General features: G+C 41.1%; 1 protein-coding gene across 10 annotated transcripts in view; it reads left to right on the top strand.

Annotated features, from left to right (window-relative positions):
- Nucleotides 1–20340, top strand: part of LOC135492891 (ankyrin repeat and SAM domain-containing protein 1A-like) — a 79722-nt gene that overhangs the window by 29777 nt on the left and 29605 nt on the right. For 6 of the 10 annotated variants that reach the window (XM_064779585.1, XM_064779586.1, XM_064779582.1 and 3 more), the window contains 17 exons: nt 4218–4292; nt 5793–6014; nt 6407–6482; nt 6596–6697; nt 6951–7299; nt 7636–7745; nt 7884–8161; nt 8431–8674; nt 8871–9082; nt 11109–11352; nt 12763–12780; nt 14914–15299; nt 15812–15914; nt 18542–18757; nt 18884–19020; nt 19300–19410; nt 19966–20019. In XM_064779585.1, coding sequence (XP_064635655.1) covers nt 4218–4292; nt 5793–6014; nt 6407–6482; nt 6596–6697; nt 6951–7299; nt 7636–7745; nt 7884–8161; nt 8431–8674; nt 8871–9082; nt 11109–11352; nt 12763–12780; nt 14914–15299; nt 15812–15914; nt 18542–18757; nt 18884–19020; nt 19300–19410; nt 19966–20019 — 2937 coding nt within the window. Of the gene's footprint in view, nt 1–4217; nt 4293–5792; nt 6015–6406; nt 6483–6595; nt 6698–6950; nt 7300–7635; nt 7746–7883; nt 8162–8430; nt 8675–8870; nt 9083–11108; nt 11353–12762; nt 12781–14913; nt 15300–15811; nt 15915–17785; nt 17880–18541; nt 18758–18883; nt 19021–19299; nt 19411–19965; nt 20020–20340 lie in introns of all 10 variants that reach the window. The other 4 variants (XM_064779589.1, XM_064779583.1, XM_064779584.1 and 1 more) reach the window with 4 other exon arrangements.

Genomic DNA, 20340 nt, shown 5'->3' with positions numbered 1-20340 from the left:
ATAAGTTCCTGGCTCTGGTAGTATCAGTAATGGTAATGACTTTGGGAAGAACCATAGCAACAGAATTTTTATAATGCCTACCGGTGAATATGAGAATAATGGGATCTTCAGAAGAAACAACAATCTTGCTGCTGAGGCTGCGCCAAAAAAGAAGCTTTGATAGACAAAGCATTCAGCAGAAAGCCATGAGAATGAAAAAGCATTCACCAGCAGTGTGTGATCGTTGTGGATGATGCTAGATATGGAAAAGATGAATCGTTGTTTCCCCATACTCTCCAAGAGTTATGTTTTTTTGGTTGACAGAAAGGCTGCTGTTGTTGAGAGATCTATGGCTGGTCTATGAGTGATGAGTAGATGTACTGCTTTGGACATGTGCCTAATCATTATTGGGAAGAAGTTCAACATGACATTATGATGAAAGAGCAGGTGTATTGTTCCAGACAGCTTCTCTTTAAGAGCCCCCTGCCCCCTCCGTCTCCTCAACTGTAAGAAACCTTGATGAAAGACGAGGGGAATGGTTCTAAACATCTTCTCGTAAAAGATGAGCTTCTTTGTTCATCTTGAGAGCTTCTTTTTGTAACTGTTCATTTGTAGCCTAAGCCAACAAAAGTGAGCTTATCAACTGTAGGAAACCTTGATGAAAGACGAGGGGAATGGTTCTAAACATCTTCTCGTAAAAGATGAGCTTCTTTGTTCATCTTGAGAGCTTCTTTTTGTAACTGTTCATTTGTACTTGTAGCCTAAGCCATCAAAAGTGAGCTTATAGAATTGCCACAGAAATTTGGCTGCTTAGAAGATGGATTGGCCAGAGTTAAATTGATGTTGCTTTCCTGTGGGGTTTAACTAACCGCAAAATCCTCATCGACCAGTGTGATGGTGTTCAGACAAGTAGAAGCAACAGGATTATATTGATGTCCATTAAATTTATTGAGTTTTGGTCCAGACTTTTTGGCATTTCGGCTAGATAAGATGTCGGTCAAGGTCACTATTGATGTTGGCTTTACTTAGTTGATTGATGAATTTCAGTTCAAAATACTTTCAATAGCAATTTGTGTTTCAGTCGTGGGGCATTTGGCTGAATGGCTGATGACTTCTTTCTACTCTGCATTCGTCTTTCAAAGAAACACCGAAAACCATGACACGAAATGTTCAAGCAATTACTGGGTAGTTCCTGTAGTTCTGTTCATATTCAAACAGGTAGCATGTACGATAACAAAAAATTCAATACGACCAAATTTCCATGGGATAATTCCTGAGAATTCCACCTTTCTCGTGGGAAGGTGAAGAAAGAATATTCAGTTCCACCTGAATATTTTTGATTTTTTTTTCAGCGTGAACTTTCCCATTTGCAGGTGATTTAAGCAAATTGCTGAAGTCATCTATCGCTTCCTTGGTGTATCAGGTTAGAATTAGCTGCTAAAAATTGCCATCTATCTTGAAGGTCGGTGTGTTCGTTTAGGTGAAATTGTTTTTCTTGAGTGAGCTGATTTGTGCGGAATCGGTGAAATGTGTGGGAACTTGGTGGTGTATCTCTGCCTAATGGTGTCTTTTGCGCGCCTGGTGAGCAGACTTAAAAGCGTGCAAGAAGCAACTTCTGTTGATTGGCAGGATGATACCAGGATAGTCAAAGGAAAGGCGTAAAGGTTGTATGTGTGTCCTGTTGTAAAAGATTGTCTGTCTGATCAAGAATCAATAGGTAGTGTAAGTGGGATACTGGTACATATCATCTATCAATGTCTTATTCATATATTCAGTTATTCTTATATTCAGTTACGATGTGTTTCCTTCTAATAATTCATAACCATTCGATATAGAATATATGATCTCTGTGTTGATAACTAGTGATTTACCGAGCCAGACAGATCCCTATCTTTATTGAAGAATTACAAGCAATCCAATCCAATCTGATGATGAACTGTATAACTTGAATCTTCTGTTACATGTTGTGATGCTTGGCCAGATTCAAGGAATTGTCTTACAAGCCCTGTATCTCATTGTGGATGTACACCTTCTATGGGGCAGCATTGGAGTGTGGGGTGGGGGAGTTTGTGGTGTCCGTACTGCCATTAGTGACCATCTAGTTTGTCCATGACACATTTAGTGAGCATGAGACACTTTCTGTATCCACACCCCTCTTTATCTTGTACATCAACCAACAGTGCTTCATCTGCCACAAAATTGTAGGTTAGACCCAATCCCCTTGGTAAATAATAGCTTTAGTAGAGTCAGCCATCTCTGTCTATAGATAAAGCTCTGATTGGGGTGGCTGAGGATGTGGCTGGGAATGAGAACATCTGCAACGGTATCTGCCCATTTCGCCTTAACCTTATTCGCCTTATCCAATTTTGCCTTCTCCCATTTAGCCTTCTCCTAACTTGCCTTTTCTCAATTCGCCTTCTACGATTTCGCCATCGTCTTATCTCGCCTTTGTTCCAATTGGCCTTCTTCCTAACTCGCCTTCCTCTCATCTTGCCTCATCTTTGTTTGCCTTTTCTTATTTCGCCTTTGTCCTATTCTGCCTTGGTTCCATCCTGCCTTATCTCATCTTGCCTTTTCCTGATTGACCTTTGTGTCAATTCGCCTTCTTCCCATTTTGCCTTCTCCCGTTTCGCCATATCTCACCTCGCCTTTTATCAATCCCCCTTCGTTAAGCAAGGGGTCTATTATTTGCAGGGGGGGGGGGGGGCAGTGTTTTGAGTAGTTTAATGATTCTGTTCAAAAAAACTTTGGTACTTATATTATCTCATGCTAAGTTATAGCATTGCTGTGAATGAAGAACATCAAACGTACCAAAACCATCTAAAGGGAACACTGCGTGTGACGTTCTTGAGAGCTAACTCGTTCTGTGAGAAGGCCTCATAATTCCCCAATGATCAAAGGAATACATCTTCCAGATTGCTGGATTTGAATAGGCCTATTGACCATAGTCCATAATAAAGAACTTCAGAAGCACTCACACTTTGAATGATCAATAAAATACTTAGCACCCCCATCCCTCCTATATAGTACCAGGTCACAAGTCTTACTCATCAAAGAATGCCAAAACACTATGCCAAAATATTTCCATGAAAGACTTGGAAAACTCTAAGATTTGACAAACATGGGTAAAGATACTAAGTTGGTTTTGGAGATACATGTAAGCTTACATGTAGATGGTTCAGAAGTTATGAAGATTTGAAAATATTGGTAATTAAGCAACAGCCTTGGGTAGGGTACCAAAACATAATTCGTGGAAACACTCTTATATGAAAGACTGGCCCCACAAACATGGGTAAAAGAGACAAAAGTCTTTTGTAATATGGTATGTAATGTAATATGACTATAATGGCTGAGAAGTTATCTACACTTGTAATTTTGGCAATGTCCACCGGGTTTTGGTTGGGGGTACCCCCGAATGGACCCTAGAAGCCCTTCAACACTGTTGAAGACATTTTCATATGAAAGATTGACTCAACAAACATGGGTAAAGACACCAAGTTTGTTGCAAAGTAGGAAGAAGGCGAAATGGGAAGAAGGCGAAATAATACAAAGGCGGGGCGGGTAAAGGCGAGATAGGATGAAGGCGAATTAGGACAAAGGTAAATTAGGACAAGGTGAAATAGGAGAAGGCAGATTAAGACAATGGCAAACTGAGACGAAGGCAAGAATGGTTAAGGCAACTTGTGATAAGGCAAGATAAAACAGAGGCAAAATAGCATAAGGCGAAAAATGAAAAGGCGAAAAAAGACAAAGGCGAGATAGAATAAGGCGGATTGGGAAGAGGCAAAATTGGAAAAGGCGAAATAGGAGGAGGCGAAATGTATATTTTTTAAAGGCAAAATGGGAAAAGGCGAAAAAAGACAAGGCGAAATGGGCATGAACCTCTGCAACAGGGCTGTGGTGGCTTTCTCCAATAAACTGGGTTTCTCATACCCACTTAATAGCTAGTTGCGTAGAAACGGAAATAGTCTAGTGAACTACTCCAAGAAGCTTAACCCAGTCAGTGATCCAAATGACAAATAAATTCCAAATGCATCACCCCCAATAAATGATAGCATCACCAGAATATTTTCTGACGAGTGTAAATGCCTATTTGTCGAGCTTGTTGATTGTGATTCCAGAAACCAAAGTCTTGATTGGGAGGCTGAAAGTGTGACACAGGGAAATTGGATGGTTGGGCAGATGAGATGGCTATCAGTGACTGTATTCTTACATTATGTTTATTCATGTCTTTTCAGAATGCAGCTGGAGATACAGCCCTCCACACGGCGGCACAGTACGGTCATGCAGAAGCTGTTCAAGTTCTCTTAACGGTAAGGCCAGCACAGTGTTCAACTGATGACCAACTGGTGTTAGAAATTCCCTGTGGGGAAGAAATCCAATGATGTTGTGGAGTCACCCAACCTTTGTATCATTGAGGTTGATAAATGATTGGTCGCACCATTGAAAGCCAAGCTGATCTCTCCACCGCTTTCACAGAAATGGTGCGTGTGGCCAAGTACAGGTACAGTGATTTGACTCATCTTTGTGGCAAGTCTGTAAAAATCGGCTGTTGATCGAAAGATCTCAGTTTCAGAAAGAAGAAAAATATACGGTATCAAGATGCGGTTTCAATAGGAAGTGCAGCCAATAGGGTGTCTGCAAATTGTAAAGCGAAACCAGTGGAAGCTTACTCATGCTTTGGACTCAGGGCTTTGTTGGTTGTAGTATTGGAAATACAAGAGGTTTTTGAAAGGAAGTTATGGTTAAAGCACTATTGAGTTCCTGAGAGCTGGTCTGGAAGTTATTGCTTTGGGCTTTTGCAAGAGTTTTGTCTGCCCCTGGTCAATGGCGGTCGTCTGGCTCAAAGGTGGGTCTAAAGATGAGAGATTCATATGGAAGAGAAAAGTTAAAGCAGGGTTGAGTTTCGTAGATTAGGTCAGGAAAAGGATAGCTCTGGGCTGCCTGTAAGGAGATGTTTGTCTCATGTGACAATTGACTCATTGGTTGTTGAAGCACAGGAAGAAGGGATGGATACAACCTAACTGGTGCGTTTAATACGACCTGATCAGTTCTCAGGTGCCTTGCCGTCAATAGGAGAAAGTTTGTGTTTTAAAATGTCTGCCAAAGTATTCTTCCACCAAGAAGCGATCTGTATCAACTCAAGTTCAGAGATTGTTTCTTCTGTATTGCCCTTGAGCTAATCCCGTTCAAGAAACATCAACTATTGTTTACCAAGGATGAATACAACCTGAATGGTTCATGTTTCTGGTACTTTGCCATCAGGAGAAAAAAACTGCGGTCTGGGAGAAAAAAGTTGTGGTATGTGAACAGGTGTAATGGGTTCAGTCCACCTGGTGGCCCGGCTGTAGTGGTGGGGATTGTTGGAATCTCTTGGTTTCCTAATGGGTGTGTGAAGTAGTGAGAATTGCTGTACGAACTGCCAGTTATTTTGGTTATCATATGGTTTTGATTGCATTCTTCACCATTTGCTAATTGCCGGAGTAGACATATTTCTTGATGCTCTTGTTGAAAGTCTTATAATTGAGGCATGGCTGGGAGTGTTCAAAGCTGTGGCAGTGGCAATGCTACATGTATCAATGTGCAAACTATCCCATGGCATCTAGCTTGCTGTGGTATTCCTCGATATTTCTTACAAAAACGACGTACTAATTGCTGCTGCATACGCATATGGGTTCCTTTCAACCCATTAAATGCACAATATTGTCAGAATTACCCTTGGTACATTAGCATTAGCATACTTGCCATAAAACTCTTTGCTTCCACTAATGACTTTGGCATTTCCGACAGTTCGCACTTTTTTTTTCTTCCAGAATCATGCCGATCCAACGATACGCAACAACAGAGATGAAACAGCGCTAGACTTGGCCTCACAATACGGTCGAATCCAGACGGTCAATCTCCTCCTGAAACATTGTATCAGCCTCCTGAGCTGTGCCACGATCAAGCATTCACCTCTTCACCTTGCCTCGAGGAATGGTCACAGGAATGTCGTCACGGCTTTACTAGATGCAGGGTTTGATATTAATACATGTGTAGGTATTCTGTCTGCGGTATCACGGTCCTCCAAACCTCTGCACACGATCTTTTGCTGCTTTGGCTGCCTTGATTGTCTCAACACGTCGTATCTACCACAGCTCAGCTCTCACCGTCCTATTCCATATGGTCCTAAGGCAGCCATGGTTCAGTCATCTCATAGCTGTCTCATTGTCATAGTGTAGTCTTGCTGAACTGAAATTGATAGGTTCCATCAATACAAAGATGGCCCTAATCACTGTTTGGCATGTAAAGACAACAAAGTAGAAGTTGTTTTTATCATGGATAGTTTCCACTGCTTTATCGCCTTATTGTTGACAGTATAACGTACAACATTGACGTTGATGACTCTGATCGGATTCTCAATAACAATTTCCTTCTTTGCTTCCAGACAGAGAATGGTAGTGCATTACACGAGGCAGCTCTTTATGGGAAACCAGAGGTAGTCAAGTTACTTCTCACCAGAGGTAGGCGACTCGATAGACATAATTTCCTGATGATCAGCTGGTGTTGGACGTCGTTTTACCTATTTTCGTTTGAAGAAGAATGGCTTTTAATTCCATGCTGGTTTCCCTTGCAGATATTGACACCTCATTACAAGACACCCAAGGAAAGACAGCTCTAGAACTGATAGAAAACCATACTTCACCAAAGGCATTGCAGATAGCAAATGTGATACGTGGTAAGTAGCCTTACATCTTTTTACCCCAAAAGCCATGCCCTTGGCACACTCACCGAGTGCTTGTCGAGTATGAGATCGAACATTGCCCTCAGTCAGGATGACAGGCTGAGAACAATGAAAGACGGGCCTTGATCCTCATGTGTGTCTTTGATCATCATGGCTCAGGGGAGACGTCTATTGGTATGCAGTGGAACTGGACTGCTCTTTCTGGACTCCTTGATGATACTAATGATTATTTTTAACTCTGTTCCAGTTCATACTGGGGAGTTATACCAAGACTCCGACCTGGAACAACCAAACCAACACCGATTAGTCCACCCCGCCGACAGTATATCATCATATGAATATGTTAATGAAGTGCAATCTGATTCGCCGGATCTGAATGACATATTAGACTTAGAATCGCCAGTGGAAGAACAGGTGCCGTTACCGCAAAGTTCATCGTTATACGAAAATGTCCCGACGTTGTTACCTAAACCCGTGCCGGCGCCGCGACGGGCGCGGATGAATGCGAGTGAATATCGCAGTGTTGAGGAGTATGCATCGAAACAGGAGGCTGCACAGGTGCCAATACAGGTGATAAAGGAAACGAGGAGGACGAGGTATGTATGGTATCTTCCCACTGGTAACATTTCTTTCTAAGTTTCAAATTTACAGACAAATTTCACGTCTGTAATCGGACTAGCTCTTAAGTAAGAAAGCTTTTGAGTCTGATCGAGTATGAATTCGAGAAGAATGTTGTTCTTGCTATTGTTCAGGAGGACTCGTACTTAGTTCTGATTATGAGTATAGGGGGCTTTTTGTGATGTAGGGATCAGTACCTTGGTCCAATGGATCAGAGGAACAGCTATCTGGTATAAACGTGAAAACGCACAGAAGTCAAAATACAGAGGTGCCACTCATTATCTGATTCGTGTGAGATCCTTCTATTTCTTCAGTAACTCACCGCCAGTGCCAGAGCGGTCTTCATCTATGACCCATCGACGAGAAGATCAGAAATTTGAAGAGGAGATATATGATACACCTAGACCGGACTTGCCTCCTAAAGGTACCAATACTCTTGATTTATCTTGAACACTTAGATAGAAGTAGTAATGACTTCTTGACTAAGCAATCCTACATAGACTTATGAATGAGATTTTGTTCCTGGCTGATTCATTGATCAATCGATTCTTCCTCTCCGCAGATTACCGACGAAAATCTTCCACATCGAACGGCCCATACCTGGAAATCGGCGAAATTAAAACCCCAGCATCAAAACAGCGCACAATATCTAATGCGTCCAATAAAAATGCGGAGCCCTTCCCGGAGATCCGCCGACCGTTAGTGGATGAGTCGTCAACATATCTGCCAATGGGCGAAGTCAAACGGAATGTAAGCGAGGATAACAATGGTACTTACATTAGGATGGAGAATATAAAATCGGCCGGGAAGATGGAGATGGAGGTGCAGACTAAAGAGAAGGTAATGGCAAAGCCGTAATCTATATCAAAGCAACTTCAATTTTGTCCTCGTAAAGGAGTGCGGTAACTTGCATCCATCCTGTAAAGAATTCCACTGGCTTTGTGGTTGGTTATACTTGGCAATCCAAAAACTAAATCAAAATTAATTGAACTTTGAAAAAAATTTAGCAGACGGATCTCTTTGGAAGTTTTTCCTCATTCACTATAGCAACAAACCAATACATTTTGTATTGAACAGTGGAATAGATTCGAAAGGTCTTATGTTTCCAGAAGCCTTCCGAGCGATTAATTGAGGATTCGTCCGGTAGTGACGATGACGACTTTATCCCGCCGAACTCTGAAGAGGAGGAGGAGGAGATGATGAACACATATGAATTATTGTCAGAGGCGCATTCCGGCAGGATATCGGAAAGCAACTCATCAGATGATGTTTCGCTCAGTGAGAGTGCTGAGAAAAGTGAGCAGGAGAATATGGAGAAAGACCCTGCACCGGACGAGGACTCTGGAGTTGAGGGTAAGACTTTGTTTTGAAGGCAGAACAGCCCGCAGGGATGGTACCTTCAGGGAAGGTCTGCTTGATTGTGCAGGGTGACATACCAGGTACTTCAGATAGTGAAAGGAGAAGGTGTAGCCCTATGAAAACTGCAAAGGAAATTTCAAAATGAGCTTAAAAGTTGTTTCTAAATGATTGTGTTTGGTTTCTCCTCCAGAATTACCAAAGGAGCCCCTACCAACGAAAGCAATCTCAAAACCGCCATCGCTGGAGTTTGACAGCAAGCGTTCAAGCCGTGCCAGTCGCACCAGCACCTGTAGCGAAATACCAGTAAGTCCCACGGGGTATATCCAGCCTCCCACGCCCGACTTTCCCCCGCCGTCTCCTATGACTGCCATTCTTGGTATTCAGGAGCATATTAACCCAAAGGTAGGTGGTGGCTTTGCTTGGCTTGGCTGTTGAAGAGAGTTGACTGTTTTCTCCTGTTCAAGTTGTCTAGTTTTCCTGTGTATCTTTGTTGTTTGAAGTTGGACATCTTTCTGATATTCCTCTGTACAATGTAAATGTATCCATATTAACTTTAAACTCTGTTCAATGGACTTATCATTTGTAAAGGTTACTAACAAATGTGATGTCTGGTCATGAATATTCAAATATCTTTCAAAAATGTTGGTGTTTACAGTATCAAGTTTTTTCAACTGTTTAAATTTTCTCTCTCAACTCTCTTCTCTAGCCTGATAACAATAACCCCAGGTGCCTAACACACCTGATGCTTCTCTGCTCTTAATAGCCCCAGCATGAGAACCCTGGTTCTTGCTTTTGACAATAGGTGGCAGGGTTTCTCGCATGTGGTCAATAGTTGTTGTTACCTTTGTAGTATCTCTCCGGAGCGCAATGGCACAATCATCAATACGGTATTAGCTTGAGAACTGGGAACTCACATAGCTTATTAGGGACGGTGTAGGGAAGGGGAATACGTTGCATTACGTGAGGGGAGGGGGAGGGGAGAGGACCAAGGCACCTGCCAAAGTCGTTACTCCCCTGGTAAAGGCAAGGGAAGGTATTACATGTGGTGGAAGTTTTCTTGCATGTGGGGGTAGCATTGGTTGCAGTTTCTGTGGAAGCATCACCTGTTATGAGGCAACAAGTCTCTCTTGGTCAGTGGGATGTTGAATCATTTGGGATTGTCCTAAACAATCAACAAAGGTGGCATTTTGCAGGGTCAGTGTAGGAATTGAACCCATTACCTCATGGATTTGATCCAGGAGAACTGCACCACTCTTTCTGACATGTCTGAGGTCAGAATTCTCCAAGTGCATTCGAATTTCAGAGAACTAATTAGACATTTTCACAACTACCTTTGACCCGGAAACAAGGCCTGTCTGCTTTTGAGAGATAAGATATTGATAACTGAGAAACAGTTACAGGAAATAAGTCAGTTTAGTTAATTAGAGATGATGTTGATTGTATTTGGTTAACCCTTACGGGCTAATTCCACTGCCCCAAAAGTTATTGATACAGCAATCGTTTGAAAGCTCTTGACGGGTCGGATCAAGAGCGTGAGAAGGCAGCCTGCCACTCTTGAGTAATGGTGCAATTCTTAAGTGTCTGATGAGTTTCTCGAATGTAGTGCTGTGCGAGGCATGCTGCATGTTTCAAGCAATGTTACTTATGGACAGAACAGTACATGTATGTTGCTTGTCTTCACAGAGAAAAACTCAGAAGTTATTGTCTCAAATCAAGATTGTACATGTACTTCCTTAAGGATAGGCATGACAGGATGTTAGATTACCGAAACGTAACGTTATCAGTTACTGACATGATAGAACTCAATTAATTCGATGATTTCTATGTTAAGGACGTGCCAATTCATTTAGGCGGTGAAATACTTAGACATTTGTGAGCAATTCTTGCTCAAAGTGTCCATATTTCCTGCTGTAATCTGGAAAGATAAGGTCTTTAAACATTTTGCTCTTGAGAATTCAGCAAGCGGTTGGTCTATTTTGTAGTAAATTTTCTATGTTGTGATTCAATGAAACTACAAGTTATCTGTTGGCAAAAAATTAGGCAAGGCCCATCTTACTCCCATGTGGTTCAGCTTAGTCATTACAGACTACACCTCTACGGTCCGAATGCGTAAAAGGGTCAAACACTGGTGGGTCATGGTGCCTATTTTTTGCCCTGAGCATTCACACCAGGAAATTGATCATTTCGCAAAGATATCAGACATGCAAATGGTTGTTTAGTGCCAGTCCTTGAATTCCACTGTCTGATGCTTCACGCACATATGTTCATGCAATAACTTTTGCGAGAAAATTTGATTATTTCATATTGGTGCCTTTTGAGTGGTACTTTGACATCTCTATCTGATACTTAATGCAGCAGATACACTTCAACCTCTCACTTGCATTTCTATAGTCGGCAAAATTTTCCTAATTTGCAATTTTCCACTCAGGATAAGCGTCGATCAAGAGATATGGAAACGTCAGTGGAAGCAGAGTTGTTATACCCGCGATTAGATGAAATTAAGGCGTCAAGTGTTACCACGGCGACACTCCAGGATGAGGAGAAACCTGTGGATTCAACGGAGAATAGCTGTGATGATCTGGATGATGAGGATGCGGGGTCGGACAGCAGCGACGGAGAACAGAAACCGGTCGTAGAGGAGGTGAAGCCGACCGAGAAAGAACCATTCCTAGGTAGGTGGCGTTCATTTTTGTTTGAATGATAAAAATATTCTGAGGTTCTTTGTTGCATTCTGTGCAATAGAATGTGGACGGTTTTTAATAGCAATATTTGAGTCAAGAGTGTTTGAAAATAGGTTCCTTTTTCTTGGTGTATGATTGGAATGATTGTTGTATGATGAAGCATGAGAGCTTGCTGCTATGTATCCTTTCTAAATGAAAAGTTGATGTGAATGAAGTTGATGGTTTGTATGTTTTCACACTTTCCAACTTGTGTTGTGACCCGCAGTTTTCATCTTGACACACAAGGCTCCAAGATTGCCAAGTTCTGCCTCCTGGTGCCAGAGTACTATCATGCATAAAATGCTAGATACAGAAATTCTCAACTTGACTTTGGGGGTGCCACATTTTGTATGCATAAGCAATTAACAGATCATTAATGACAAATTGTGCTTTGTTTGTCATTAAGTTAATAGATATAAAATACTACTTGGGACATATCTATGAATATGCCCAAATTATGGAGAACTGGAGAGTATGATATCGGCCTCTCCACTGAAGTTGGGATAGGGCAACAGTTTTGATGATGTCTGGATTTCCATGTATTTCTATAAAGATGGCAGATTTCCAAGGAAACTTGTATGTCATTATTAATACAACAGTGGTATAAATGGTTGATGGTAATAAGCAATCATCATTGTGTGGTAGGAATTCGGAAAGCGTTTGCCATGTTCTGCATTTGGATTGTGGCCTGATCGGATCATTGGTCGACCTGGAGATTCTCAGAAGCATGATCGGACGGGTTTTGACCCTATTTGGGTGTTCAGTGTCTCAAAATGCACCCTAGGTCCTCAAACAATACATTATTCAAAATATGATGAAGTACAAAAAAAAATTTGTCGTTTGATCGCTAATTGTGTAACTTGTCATTATACTTAAGCTGAATCACCAATAAACTAATTTTGAATAATTTTGTACATCATGTTGTGTAATTTTACATCATAACCTGTGTACAGACAGCTAGTATGATAATACATGTGTTTTAGTCCTGTATTACATTTTGAATGGTGTATGTGTGGATGTTGGGAGTTCATTGGATATCTTATGAAAGACCGATTGCAAGTTTTTGTGGTGTTAGGGACTGCGCCTTTGTCAAATAGCTGTGGAGTACTTGTATAAAGTGAATCTAGGGCCCACAGATGTAGGAAATAGCTACTGACTCGTACTTGGTGATGATTTTTTTAATGCTGCCAAAATTGCTTTTCATGATGACAGATTCAGTCCTCAATTCGTGATGATTGTGACCTCGTTTTATGAGGACGAAGAGTTTTATATAGTGGCCGGTATCGATGTTTCTGTGTTGATAATCGGGGTTATGCTTGTCAGTGGATTAACAACATTTCATATTTGTTTTACCTGCTGCAGTGGACGGAAGCAGTATAAGTAAGTTGATTGTAAACAAGGGACCATCCATTGAAAATATACTCACCAAGTTGTAACATTAGGTTACTGTGGACGGAACAACAGTCCTGGGCATGAGTAGCTCCTGCCTTAAGTAACCCTTATACGAGCGATTTTTGTTGCGTGTGATCATGACCGCGAGTAGCAGCAACAAAAATCTCTTGTTAGCGGATGATTTGGGCTACATGTGCTAGCATTCCTGTGTCAACTATCCTCCTTGCTCACAAGGAAAAATGACCTAAAGCCTAGGAAGTGTTTCAGCAAGGGTGTTGAGGACAGTGACATTGCTCTTGAACAGGACTGTAGTGTGGTTCCATTGTTGTCTGATGGATGGTCTCAGGGGTTCTTGTTGTTGCTGTGTTATATTTGTGCTTGATGTTTCATAAGCCTAAGGATCAAACTCTGTGACTGCAAATGTCCTGCAACCATGATGCTACATGTAGTAGCCTCAGGGTATCAAGGCCTGATTGTCACAGAGTTTGATTTCACCAAAGGAGACAGGGGAGCTGCTGTGCTTCCTCTTCTTTCTCTTTGGGGCCAGTTTGCTTTGTCTATTTAGTGTTAGAATTATAAGCCATGGAATGGTTTTATCAGCCTTTGGATTTACCCCATCCTTCTCTTGTTGAACTCAGATATCACAAACTCTCAATCTTTCCTTGTGTCCTCGTGCAATGCACTTTACTGGAACTGTTAGTATTACGTTCCTTTAAAACACTTTGAAACTGATTAAAACGTTGAGGGATATATTATCTGATTTCATCATCTACCCCATGATTTTTAGTTTGAATAGGTTTTCTGTCCTTATTTCTTTATCTTTTCATAACCCAGTCTGCTTGGCTGAATTTGGGGACTGATAGCACATCATATCGATTGTGGTTTGGGTTTGATTTTGAAACTCTGAAATGATACGACTTAGTGAAATTGTTTAGATAAGAACTCTGTAGTTGTCCATCGTGAAAAAAAGAATGTATTCAAAGTAAAATCATTTATTAAGTAGAAATTAGTTGTTAATTAACAGCATGATACGAGTTACTAATCACTTCCTGTCATGCTTTGACCCGTATATTCGATTATTCCATTTTGTTGTTTATCTTGCATGGTGTGTCATATCTTTTCTTAAATTTTTCAACAACATTCTCATTCATATTTTTTGGCAGTTTTCGAACTGGAAAGTTGTTCCATGAAGAGTTAAAGACTTTAAATTATGGCCCCATAAAAAGCTTACATCCTGCCCACTACCTCCAACCATATTATTGAATTAAGGAAGTCGTCTAAATTACCAAAAATTGGTCCCTGGTGGTGGGTCTTGGAGTATGTAATTTGTAAATTTTTCTAAGAGTGCTATTTTGTGGCAGACTAGCTTCAATTTCCCCAAGTCATTTGGTGTGTCCATTACATTTGCTATGTTTCCCATGATAGTTTTTTCGCACTGTTTATTAAGTTTTCTGTCCTTGGTAAATGTATGTGTCCGAGCTGCATCGCTGAGGTTTGGGGAATTGTCTTCGACTGTATAGCCATGACTGGTTAGGATGAAGCCAAGTTCAGTCTACAGTGCTAGCAAGGATGTGACCAATTTTGCGACAGTTCCACTTCAAAACAATTTAATATGACAGCAGCAATGGAAAGATCAATAACTCCGCTGGATGTCGAACTTTGAAATTTTGAAAAATTAGGTTAACTTCACTTCACTGTTAAGAAAAAAGTTTAGTGTTTGACATTTCCCAACTATGAAAATCTCATCTCTTGAATTAGAATACTGCATTTTGTTTCCATGGCTTTGACTACTAACGGCCTGTATATTACAGTATGATTTTATAGTGATTGCATGAAACTGTAGGACAAATACCAGACTTCATGGTCATTGACATGATTTGATATCTTATAAAGTATTTGACGGCCATTGTTCGCCTGTACTTCAATGTTATCAGTAAGCTTATATGGATGAAATAACAAGTTTTAAGACATTGGCTGGAGATTTTGTTTCCTAAAATTGTAAAGTGATGGATTCATTCATGGAGCTCAGCTGATTTTCCCGAAGTCTTCTGATTGAAATAGTATTCAAGACATTTAGCATGTGAGATTTACTCTTTACAAAATTTCATTTTGTCTTTACAGGTTTAATCAAAGGGGCCAATGCAGGAGGGCAAAGAAGAGCGATATCTGCAATATATGACAACATTGTGATCGTTGGCAACTCGAGACCAAAACGTGCTTCCATGTCTTCCATTCCTCCCCACTTTGATCCCCTTCTAGAAAACGAGGAGGGTCTTACGCCAGTTTTCAAAGACTTAGACGAAATTGTGTCGGATATTAAAATGCATCGTCAGAATCGTCGTAGTACCTCCTCGCGGAGTGATAGCGAGGGGTCAGATCGACGGAGTGCTGAGCGGGGATTGGTGAATGGGGCAGAGGATTCTGGGAGTAATGCAGCACGACGGGATCAGCGACGGACGATGATTGGTGGTGTTCAGGGCCAGGATGATAGTGATGATTGGGCCGAGGTTGGTATTGTTTATTGCTTCACTGACATAAAGATACACTGTGAGCTCTAGCTTCTCCCAGTAAGAATACCTCAAATTGTAAATAAATTGTCCTCTACGCTGGTTGCGATAGTACCTGCCAGATCATCCTCTTGCAAGCAGGGCCTACAACATGACTCCTCCTTACGCATGAGAGAGTAAGTATGTATCGAGTGAAATGGCCTGATATGTCAGGATGCTGCCTGATTGAATGCATAAGTATGTCAACAGTATCATAAAGAACTATTTGCCAAACATTATCTGTCCATTCATCCACTTGACTATTTCTATTCACAGCTTTTTTTCAGCTGTTATATGCACCCTTGCAATTAGCTGACGCTGTTAGGATCTCAGTCCACGAATTTCACATTGTGGTTGCTTTTGAAGCACTCGTGGAATGAAGTGTTCAGCACTGCAGACCAGGATTTCTTATGGACAGAACTGTGCCCTTCTGCTCCCCTCACCTTATTAACCCATTCCTTCCGAAACTTCAGATTTCAGACATAGTGACTAGTTTCGGTGGTCGGATGAGCACGTCGTACTACGGTGACGTGGAAATCTTTGAGACACAGATGACGACGTTGATGAGAAAGAAAGGTACTTGAAGCTGCGCAATTCTCGAGATCCTATAGGGAGTCATCTTGCTCGTCGGCTAACTAGAATATCTTCCTGGTTAAGGACTGAACTGAAAGTCGCATCGGTTATAATCCATCTGGCAGGTCTGGCTGGTCATGGGATGGGTTGTGGCCCCTCGGCATTTAGGAAACTTTTGTATAGGGACAACGTTTAGAATTCAGAATCACAGTGTCCTCATCGCAGGAAGAGTCCGGGAGAAGTCCCAAAGGCTGTCACATGCCACAGTTGGTTCAAACTCAAAACCCTGGGAAACATATCATGCTGTGCTGTCTTGCACTGAAGAACACAGTGCATGCATAACACATTCAGTGATTTGACTTGATTTAGAAGGAAGCCATCGTCAGAGGACTACAGCTCTCAGTATTGTCCGCAATCAGGAAGATCTGTTTTTAACGCAGTAATTAATCACATCCTCATTGAATTTCAGGCTTTCTCTGTTGTGTCATTTGACCCATTGCACATGTACATGGCCACATGCAGCTTCCACTTCGTCAGGCTGAGAGACGCAGAAACATTCAAATCCTTCTTCTTGTCAATGTCATCCTTAAAATGAGATGCAGGAAAATCTGCATGGAGCAAATCACCAAAGCCCGGTGGCTCAATCTGCCTGTTGGCCCTTGGAAGGCCCTGGACAGCAAACTAGTGACCATGAACTGCAAAACTATGATGAGGATGGCAATATGTTGATAGAATCATCGTTTTGCCATCCAGTGATGTAGTCTATATGCAGTTGGACTGGTAGTCATCGAGCTCAGTGACCAATGAAAGAAATGTTGCAAAGTTATGTGCGATAGACGTTTTCCTCGAGGGTTCTTTTCCAACGTGCATCTCTCAGCCTTTGTCATCTATGTCGCTTCACTCTACACTGCTTCAGTCTTCACTCTGTTGTCCTTGTCCATCACAAACTCTTCAAGACCACACCCTGCCAAAACATAAAAACTGCAAACATGAGAGACCACATTTCCTTCCAATCCACCATCATCAGTCATATTTGCATTTATTTTTGGACTTCTATGATTGCCTGAGCCTTAGGGTATTTCATTTTGATTATTTTGATATCTTTGAATTTTAGCATGAACCCTTTAGTGCTTTAAGAAGTCAATATTAGAAAGCATGGATTCCGCTTGAATCTGTCTGCTTGTATCTTTTAGAATTTTATAAAATGACCAGATCTTTATAGTAACAAATGTAGAAGATCATTTCAAACAAAATAACGTTACAATTTAAAAAAAGAAAAAGTGAAATCCCATACATTTGTTGACTGATTTACTTTCAAACTCCCAACTCTTTGTATCTGCGAAAAGATCTTTAACTTTTTCCTCTTCATCTCTTCATCTCTTCAACTCTGAAATCTATCTTTTGGATGAAAAAGCAAAAAATCTTCTCTTTACTCTGTCTGTTAAGAATCTTCAAGCTCTCAAACTCGACTCGCCTGTGACCATGTATAACAACGTAACCACTTCTTGCCGCACTTCTCACAGAAGTCAACGGCTTTGCAGTGCCTCCTGGTGGACTAGTCCAGAAGCTCCTTTGCACCCAGCCTGTCGATCCTAACTAACCAATTGACCCCAAATATCTGGCCGGACTAGTCCAGGTGACAAGTTCGGAGCCCTCAAGATTCTCCTTTCTTCTTATTCTTAATATATTTCTGACCATAGCTGAGACGCCAAATGAAATGCTGACCTCAGCTCTATAGCATGCCAGATGTTGGAGACTGTGCAACATGTGACGAGAGCTTTTCTAGGCAAATAATACCAAACCCTCCAGGAAGGCAGGGAATAACTTTGCTCTGGCGCCCCCTATTAACAAACTTTATGCTTCTATCTTATCAGATTGCCGATATAATGGCTACATTCGGTGGCAGGATAACGCGTGAATCCATGTTCATGAAAGATTTTGAGGCGGAGTTTGCCAAACTAATCTCAGGTATATCTATCATAACAATGAACTAACCCCTTATCTTGGTTTGTTGGAAATTCTACTTGCTTTGTGATTTTGGTTTTAGTGTTTGGTTCCTGATTTTCCAATTACTAAATGACACATGCAACTTTCATCATGATTCAATCTCATAAGTCATTGTAAAACATTGCTAGAAACGTTTTTCATGTCATGCAGAAGGTTCATTCTTGTTGACTGATAACTGGCTGCACGATATCTGTGATGCCATCTTTATGGTAGTCGGTAAACTAATCCTGATGATGTCGCCATAATGTGTATTTGTCACCGTTTGTGGAAGTTTGAGTCATGCACTGCATTCACAATCACTGCTTGTTGTGTGTGTGACTGTGTTGTCCTTGTACTACCGTGCTTCAAAAGCTGCAATTATTACCCGCACAAAGTTTTTCCGGGTGAAAGAAGAGGCACAACCTTTTGGTAACTGGCTTGAATCTTGGAGTTCAACTAGAATCATTATAAAAAAACATTGTTGTTGGAGCCAAGGCTGTCATAAAGCACACTACCAGTTGGCGGGTTTGACCACCAAAAACATGAAATTTTGGAAAATTTTGAAAAAGATATTGAAAATTTGTAAAACATGATAATGAAGAGAGCATTACATCAGATCTCACCACACACTATCTAAATTTCAGCAACTGGCAAAGTCCAAAGTGTAGGTGAGTGGCTTGAGGGGCGAGGACTTGGACAGTACGAGAACATCCTCGTGGCAAATGGCTTCGACGACATGGACTTCATGGGCAGCAATGTGCTGGAAGAGGCAGATCTGTTCGAGATGGGGATTTATAACGACGACCATCGGTGTCGGATCGTAGATGCAACAAAGAAACTACCTCAGCTCAAATCTATAGGTGAGGAGATTTTCGATTTATTGCATCTCAGCAATGTTTGCAATGAGTGTGCAACCATGAGGTTCAGGATGTCTAGTAATTGGCTCTTGTACATGTAGAACTAAAGATTTTGTGCTGCTTTTTCAGACGTAAATAACTTGCCTGAATCAGTTGAAGCCTGGCTGAAGACTCTCCACCTCACTTCCTATCTCTCCACATTCATTGACCATGACTTCTGCAGTATGGAGAAAGTCCATAAGATGTGGGAGTTGGAACTCACTACAGTAAGTTATGCCGGGCCTGCATTGCCTTTTCACTGAGAGCCTGAAGCGATATTGTAGAGGAAGTATTAGCAGAACTATGCTCAATAGATGGTGTCTGGGGCTACTTGTAAGGCATCTCTTCTTCTTCTAAGCCTCTGCTCTCCCTGAGGAGGGTATCACTTTGGCTTGACCTTGGAAGTAAAAGCTGCAAGCGTGGTAGGGTCCCATTTTGATAATTGTAATGATGAAGAGCACCATGTAGGCTGCGCCATTCTTACTTTAATTCTATTCCGATTCCAGGTTTTAGACATCACAACATTAGGACACAGAAAGCGGATCTTGGCATCGTTGGGGAACAAAGGCTCAGAAAAGAACAAAGAAACACTAGAAAGTCTTGATTTCTCAAATCTGGTAAGTTGTGTGCCTCATGTATTCCCAAGGTTATAGCTTCAAGAACTGTAAATCGCTCAATTTTCATGAACTATTTTCATGAATAACTTAGATTCTACGTTTTGCTTCGAAGTGAACAGACTTGTGGGGAGCAATCAATTTCAATCTCAATTTTAGTTCAGTACAATTAATTTGCTATATTTCTGTAAGATTTTCATTTAGCTTTTAATCCTGAAATCAATGTTGTGATGTAAACAGTAGTGGGCTTTGGTGACTCATTAATTTGCTCTTTTTGTGACTAATACTACAATTTCCTTCTCGACAATACACCAAGAATGGATACTTGAACACACTATATTTTCTCTTCAAATGACAAGAAAATTTACTATAAAACTGGTGAATAGAAAGTCCACCAAGAATTCTTTCCTGACCGTGCACACCCATGATACATTTTACACACATTTTTCTCCGGACACAGCTTCGGCACGCTCAAACACACATACAAACTATCAACCGCGTTGGCGCTTGTTTGCTGTTTGAATATTTTGCGAATTTTATCCCCTCCGTCTATTTCAGTCGCGATCCTGTTCAAAATCATCATACACAGCTTCACATTCTACTTTGTCTGAGGTAATGGTTACTAACCTGGTTGCCATGTTGTTAACATATTGTCGCTATGGTTACTGACTTGGTCACTGTGTTATTAACATATTGTTGCTATGGAAACTGTCTTCTCACTTTCTTTCTTTCACTGGTTGGAATGTGGCCTTCAAATAAGTGAAATACCTTTTTTAATGATCATGATCAGTAGCTGTATGATGGTTTGTTTATATCTTCCTAATACTTGTGGTCACATCCCTTCCCAAGCTGTGCCTCTTTCTTGTCTGAGTGTATTTACCCTCAATAAACCCAATTGGCACTGAACTGTCGTGGCATGCAAAAAATCTTATC

This window comes from Lineus longissimus, chromosome 8, assembly GCF_910592395.1.
Source record: "Lineus longissimus chromosome 8, tnLinLong1.2, whole genome shotgun sequence".
Taxonomy (NCBI): Eukaryota; Metazoa; Nemertea; class Pilidiophora; order Heteronemertea; family Lineidae; genus Lineus; species Lineus longissimus.
Note: the sequence above shows the minus strand (reverse complement) of the source record. Positions and strands in the feature narration are given on the sequence as shown.